The sequence below is a fragment of the Montipora foliosa genome, chromosome 6 (genome assembly GCF_036669935.1).
Source record: "Montipora foliosa isolate CH-2021 chromosome 6, ASM3666993v2, whole genome shotgun sequence".
Classification (NCBI taxonomy): Eukaryota; Metazoa; Cnidaria; class Anthozoa; order Scleractinia; family Acroporidae; genus Montipora; species Montipora foliosa.
In genome coordinates, this window is record NC_090874.1 from 70,792,450 (window position 1) to 70,799,949 (window position 7,500).

Genomic DNA, 7,500 nt, shown 5'->3' on the forward strand with positions numbered 1-7,500 from the left:
CTGTCTACTTAACCCTTACTTTCCATGCCCCACCTCCTGTTACTGTATATTTTGTAGGCGCCTCATTAGCAGTTCTTTCATGGTAATTTGTTCGCTCGTGGCTCAATTTTTTTTCCTATTCAAAGGCGTTAGCCTCAGAGGGGCGTATTTAACCCTCATTATGCATGTTTCGATATATATAAATATAGCACATGCGGTTTTCTTTTTTTTTTTTGGCTTGAGTCCCTACGTCTTGTGGTAAAGAGTTCGAATTTACCGTTTAGTTATTTAAGTTTCAAGTTTTCCTGGGCTGTCTAGTTGTGTTGGGCCGTTTTGCTGACTCCACGTCTCGGAGAAATCACCGATACGGTTTCAAGTTTGTACGTATTTTTGTTTTATCAATCATGTAATTAACTCGCTCGTCAACCCTTTTATTTTAACTTTCCTGTTTTAGAACCAGCGCTTTGGAAAGGATTGTTACTAGGCTGCGTATCATCGGTGTTTTTTAGGAGAAACTGATAAAGTGTCGCTGTTCCGGTTTTCTTGCTTCTATACCTCCTTTAAAACGATTTGACCCACTGCTGCATGCAATATATACACCTTATTCGAGGGTTTAACATATAATACGCGCGGGTATTTTGCGAGTTGCGTAGTATTTTTCCCTTGAATTCTACACAGACGTAACTAATGACAGAGCCCTTTAATTTTTTTAAGACTTTAATCGCTGAAAAGATCTTCTTGGACTTGCCACATGTAGTACTGAGTTGTATAAGTTATGAGGAAAAAGAACTACAACTACATTGTACTTAAACCAATCAAAGGTTCATACTTTAAGTTACTATAATCTAACACTCAACATTTAGGACCTTATAATTGTGGTTATCGCTAAAATTGCTTGATGTACAACGCAACAATAATATATACGATCTGTGTGAAAGTATGAAAACAAAAAGTTAAAAACCAAGAGTAAAAGCTAAATGAGCATTTCAGCATGAAACTGTTGCACGACCAAATAAAACTCGGTGAAAAAAAGGTACCATGGAAGACATAGTCATTATAAATTTAACTGTAATATTATAAATAATACTCCTGTACTGTCTAGCAAGAAAAAAATGTTCTTATTAGTTCAAATGGTCCATAAGATAGAGACAGACAAGGCAATTTCATTGCTCATTGCAGCGATTGGCTTTTAAATTTAAAAGTTGCTTTGACTGGCATGTCAAATGGTTTTTCTCAGCTCTTACTGGTAGTGTTTAAAATTAGATTGCTGCCTGTGCATTAAGGCTCCTGTGATGTATACACAACTAAACTTTAAGGGTGCGTTCGATTGAACCCATTCCGGAATAAGAATACGTAGATTGATGATTTAAAACGGTGTATCTGGCGTTTTGAATCAACAAGGCTAATAAAGATATGTTTAAAATAGCAATTTAGCATGTGTTTGACAATTTTAATGTGAATCTCTACGAAAACAAGGTCTATTCCATGTATTACTATTCCGGAATACGGTCAATCGAACGCAGCCTTAAATGACACAACAGAAAAATACCGTCGCAATCAACATGTAAAATAGCTAAGTCTATCATATCATGAACCCACAAAACTCATCCTTGGGATTTTCAGTGGCGATCAAAATCACTAAAATTGGCAAACTACACTATGCCTGCTGTGTCACTGGCTTAAAGTGCAGCAACATATAGTCTGATTAGAAACACTACAGTCAGACAGTTATCATAAACATGTTTTAGATGTACTGAATATAACATACAGTATTTACAAAACACCATTATTTATAATAATTATATAATGAAATTTAAATTGAAATGGCAATGCAACTATTCTGTATTAACTTTTTACCAACATTATTGTGCATTGGTTAGAATACTAACCACTTACGAATAAATACTAAGCCATAAATTGTTACTGTCACTTAAGAGAAAGCTGTTTCACGTCATAAGTAACTTGCCTGATGAACCAACCTTCTAGGATGTATAATAAATCTAAGACAAGAAAATTTTCATCCCATGTCAACAAGGAGAACCTGAGACAAAAACCACAAGTATAACAAGTGGATAAATGGTAATTTCTCGTGCGTTGAGAGAGTGTAGGGTGAATTTTTAATAGTTACAATATGACATTATTTTCCAATTATCAGTAAAATACTGAATAAATGAATGTAGTTCATTGGTATCTTGCTTTAGGACTTTTTTGTAGCGATTGAGATCGAAGCCCATACATTTGATATGAATTTGTCTTAAAATTCAACTCTGTCTGCAATAGCATAAAAATGAAAAAATTAATAATACCAGTAATTATTATTATTATTATTCTTCCTACAGTTTACAGTCCTATTAATGATGTGCCACGGTGATAGCAAGTGTGATGCTTATTATAGCGCTGCATCTTGTCTGGAGGCTACATGTATGACTGTACTTCCAGGCTCTTGGGCACTTTCTTTTAATAAAGGCCTGTCAAGCTTATTGAACAGAGTAGTAGGGAGCTCAAGAAATGACAATGGCACTGACAACCACAATGCCACAAAACAATAACATCATTGGTTAAAAGAGGAAAAATTCAATCATGCTGCATGTGCATGCTTAAGTACATTTTTGTGGTACTCTGCATAACAATTACATGAAGTCACCAATTTTAAGGTTTTGACGACAACATGGACATACAAAATAATGCAAAACTTTCATTCTCCACTTTTCCCCTGAAACCACTTGACTTTTACACGTATGTACCTTAGACATAGTTCGCCCACATTGTACAACGTACCAGGTGATCTGGTGACGTAATTCGGAGGACTGGGCAGAAAAATGTTAACGCCGTATCCCACAACCGAAAGCCTTGAATGTTATTTTCGAATTCAACATTGCAGAAGCGAGGTTAGATCTCGGTGGTTTCCACTCGAATTTTCATTCAGTAACAGGAAATGTGGGAGACACGGAATGATTTGTTGAATTTTTGCAGGAAATTTGGAAATAAGACCTAAGGCCGCGTGCGGTTGTGGGATACGGCGTTAAAATGTCTCTTCCCAGTCTTCCAAATTACGTCACCAGATCTCCTGGTAAACGAGATGGAATAATCATTGTGAAAGACTTATGATAAGGTAATGTTATATTAAAGTTTTGAGGTGATGTTTTTTGTCGACGTAGACATCACCGCCACAAATCTTAAGGTCCCCTACTGGTATGTGGAGCTATTCTACACTGAACAGGACCTTGGGTCCAACAAGAGGTATAATGGCAAATCTTCATCATGCTGCAGATTCATTTAATATTGCTACGGTACATTACAGGTACTTACCAAGTAATTTAGACTAACAAGACTGCATATAGTAACTATTTGCCTTTAAAAGAGCAATTCAAAAGAAAATGTTCTTAATATCATTTTATTTTCTGAATTATTTTAATAGGCCAGGAAGACCTGCGAAGGAGGGTTATTCACAAGCTAGCTTTCCATCGAAACTGCTAAGTGCCACAGCGAATGCTTGGAGAGCACACATTGGGTAATTGTAATCCATCGTAAACACATCCTCAGCCACTCGTCCAAACTGCATGATAATGTAATCAACTGGAAAGCAACCAGATCCTTGATTTTAATGATTATTACATGAAACTTTCATGTACTCAATTAACCTTGCAGATGCAGTATCATAATTTTTAAATTTACATTTATCCAGCATAATTATTTGCTTTGACATATTTGTACATGTAAGGGCCGAAATCTGTAAAAATAACCACTCCACAACTAAACTCTTCATAAATGTTCTTGTTGGCAAACATTTACGGCCAATTAATGAGAAGGCACCGGTAAATTAGTCTCCACCCCCAGAGGGAATTTCTCAAATAATAAATAATTTAAAAAAATAGGTTCGCATTGCGTTCGTGTGGTAGTGCAGTAACTTTTTTTGGTATCATAAACCATTTTTGTGCCATGGTAGACGTCTTGGGTTAAGAGCCCCCTGGGAAGACATTTGGTTACGAGTAAAATACTAAACCCATGCTTACAGATAATAAATAAAAGGAAAATAAAAGGGAATCGAGAAACAATGGTTTCGAGGTTGACATGTTGACAAGTTCCCTTCAACTTCTTTTTTTACAGGAAATTTAGCGTGTACTCTGAGCGTCTGCGCATCTTTCCACGACAAACGTTCACTTAATTTAGGCCCTATCCGGTGGGGTTGGCATCTGGATGCGAGACCTCAAAATAGATGACTTGCTGTAAGAAACATGACTGAAAATTCTAAGCGAACTAAACAAGGTGCAGATAATTATTTGTCAGCCTGTTTTATGCAAAACAAATATTGATGCAAAAGTAAATAAATATTGATATACAGTTTTTCGGAAGAGTAGAGGGAGATTTGCAGCCTGAAAACATCAAATTTTGTGCCGCAAATATGAAAAGTTACCATCAGCGAAAAACACATTCAGATTTTCTATTGTACGTTTGGCTGCACAAACTCGAAAGTGACATCAATTTCAGCAGCCACCTATGAACAAGTTACCTTGCGTGTTACTAACAAACTCACATGAAGAAAACATGTTATCTTCACACGTGAAAAGATCACTTTTGCTATGGTTACATACAAGAATCGCGCCTTTCGGTGCCTTTCGTGAAATGATTTAGTATTTCATTGGTGTTTATATAGTAAATAGAAACTTGGTTTAAAAAATAAAGGATATTTATTACATGGCCGCTTGGAGATACAAAATTTCTCTTCTCGTGTTGGAAAATATTTCACTCGTTCGCTGCGCTCACTGGTGAAATATTTTTCAACAGGAGAAGAGATATTTCATATCTTCGCACGGCCATGTAATATCCTCATGTATCTTTGTCACTCACCATCCGCATCCATAACAATCTGAAAGTTTTTAACAGAAGCCTGTGTCACTCTTCCATGAAAGTTGAGAACGTATGATTGCGTATCTAATAAAAAACGAAATTCAACAATGTTTTAAAATTCCCTCTCTTTAAGACAATAGTACTGTAAAACAATGGCCAGCACCTTGAACTTGTTTGAGGCGGCAACCAACCATACTTCCATTAGTGAAGACTCAAAACACAGAGGTTGTAAAAGATATTGTGCCTTACACACTTTCAGATCATGATTTAATTTGTCACTCAGCTCTGGAGACTACAGGCCTGGGTTCCGTGATCACAAGACATTAATATTTTGTACAATAAGAAAGGCCTCCAACAGCAATCTGTCCATAGGGAAGCAGAGATGGTACAGTGATGAGAGCACTCGCCTTCCACCAATGTGGCATGGGATCGATTCCCAGATTCAATGCCATAGGCATAGCTGGTTGAGTTATTGGTTCTCTACTCTGCTCCGAGAGGTTTTTTTTTTCTGGGCTCTCCAGCTTTCCCCTCTCCTCAAAAACCAACATTTTGATTTGATTTGTTCTGATTTCAGTTGATTTGTAGTCTCCCCAATCAGTAGAGCACTCATGCTCGGCTAAAAAACCTTGTGACTTAAATACATTAACTTATTATCATCATCATCATCATCATCATCATCATCATCATCATCATCATTAGTATTATTATTATTATTATTATTATTATTATTATTATTATTATTATTATTATTATTATTATTATTATTATTATTATTATTATTATTATTACTATTATTATTTTAGAACATTGCTTGTCAATTTAAAGACCCCCACTCCCCAGTGGAAATACCATATGATAATGATTGTTGATTGCCAGCTTGGAGTGTCAGCCATTCTTCACATTGAGCTCAATCAAAAGCAGAGTTTGAATTGAATCCTTTTATAGTGATTCTTCTTGTCATGAGTGTAATTATTATATTACATTCACGACAGGAACTGACTTATGTTTCTTTCGGTCCCAGAATATTTCTGTATGCCATAGTTTTAGAACATCCCCAGAAAATTAATGTTTGTGACAATGGAATGAACATGTACTGTAGTTTAACAAGAAAGTGCTTTACAGGGTTCACACCCTTTTAAGCTCTTCAAATTCCATGACTTTCCAAGGCGTTCTCTTTGACCTTCTCTAGCTTTCCACGACCTTTAGTGCTTAAGTTTAGATGCCACGTAAGAAAAGTTACAAAACTATCCTTATTTTAGGATATTTTCTGACATAACTCAGTTTAAATTTGAATAAAGTATTACAGACCTCTGTCCACCAAACTTCCAATATTATTGTTTGATAGAAATTTGTCTATTTCATTTTATCCTTGCTTTGACATCTGCAGTGATTAAGTTACCATGATTAATTATTTTAATTTTCCATTGATGACTTTCCATGACCGACCATAAAATTTCATGACTTTCCAGTCCCGGAAAATGAAATTCTTAAATTCCATGACTTTCGAGGTTTTTCATGACCCATACGAACACTGCTTCATATGATAAAACATTAAAATAAAATTTATTATACCATCATTCCACACAGGCGTTTTATTATGTAATTCAAGAAGATTTTCCATTCTCTTGTTTTTCTGCCTCTCCACCAAACCATCATTGTCCTAAAAATTGCAACACATTAATTTGAACAATTCAACATTTTTTGTGTTGATTAAGTTTTAACGATTGACACTTGCATGTAAGATTTTATTTACAGTAATTTGGTTTTGATAAAACGTGGAGATCAAGGAAAAGAGTGAAATTAACTAAAAAGAGATTATTGGCCATTCCCAATTCCTGTCCTTTTCAATGATGTTTAGATCATGAATCTCATTGTCAAAAATTAATAATAATCTTAAGCACATTACTGGGCTTTCAAACAAGCACTGGGCTTGATGGCTTAGTTGAGCATCAGACTACCATGCTGGAGGTTACAAGTTTGAACCCTGGCCGAAGAGAAAGTAAGGAGAGAGTACGTTTATCCACAAAATTAACTGTCTGACTTTAAATTTTTTTTGAATAAAGACACCATACATGTAAAGTGCAGGCCTTGTCTCGAAACCCTCAAGTCCCCTTAAGTCAGGGCTTGCTTATAAATTATTATGTAAAGGACTCGCACTCTTTACAAAGAAATAAATGGGCTCCTAGTGTTCTGGTCCTTTCAGTATTCTATCCAGTGCTAGGTGGCTGGCCTCAGGTGGTGACACCTCAGAAAGGCCCTGTGGGTTACAGTTGTATGAGGCCACTTAATAAGCAGAAACAGTCATACATGTAAGTTACAGAGGGGCTAATGGGTGGTGGAAAACGTACATGTAAATATGTAAAGGCTGAAGCTGTACCGTTTGTAATGAAAGAAAAGAGCTTGAAAATGAACAAACCGTAAGTGGTCGAACAGGTATCCTCTGTTGATCAAGGCCCATTCCTGGAAGAATAACTGTCATTCTACGAGGTCCTTTAAACCCAAGTACATTTGTATCCTGTGAAAAACAGCACATTGTTCACTGATATCAGTCCACAATGTCAAAATGATAAATAAATACAATTTCAATTGCTACAGCTGTATGTAGCAAAATTAGCCTCAAGAAAAAGTTGTCCATCTTTAGCATACACTGTACAGCTTAAAAATTATTGTAAA

The 7,500-nt window shown here is 35.9% G+C and overlaps 1 protein-coding gene across 1 annotated transcript in view; it reads right to left on the reverse strand.

Annotated features, from left to right (window-relative positions):
- Positions 1 to 3,278: 3,278 nt before the first annotated feature.
- LOC138008320 (tubby-related protein 3-like) overlaps positions 3,279 to 7,500 on the reverse strand; it is a 27,095-nt gene continuing 22,873 nt past the window's right edge. Inside the window, exons 12-15 of the mRNA XM_068855621.1 lie at positions 7,244 to 7,342; positions 6,400 to 6,487; positions 4,828 to 4,911; positions 3,279 to 3,555 (exon numbers count right to left, since the gene is read on the reverse strand). Coding sequence (XP_068711722.1) covers positions 3,422 to 3,555; positions 4,828 to 4,911; positions 6,400 to 6,487; positions 7,244 to 7,342 — 405 coding nt within the window. The 3' untranslated portion in view covers positions 3,279 to 3,421. The remainder of the gene's footprint in view (positions 3,556 to 4,827; positions 4,912 to 6,399; positions 6,488 to 7,243; positions 7,343 to 7,500) is intronic.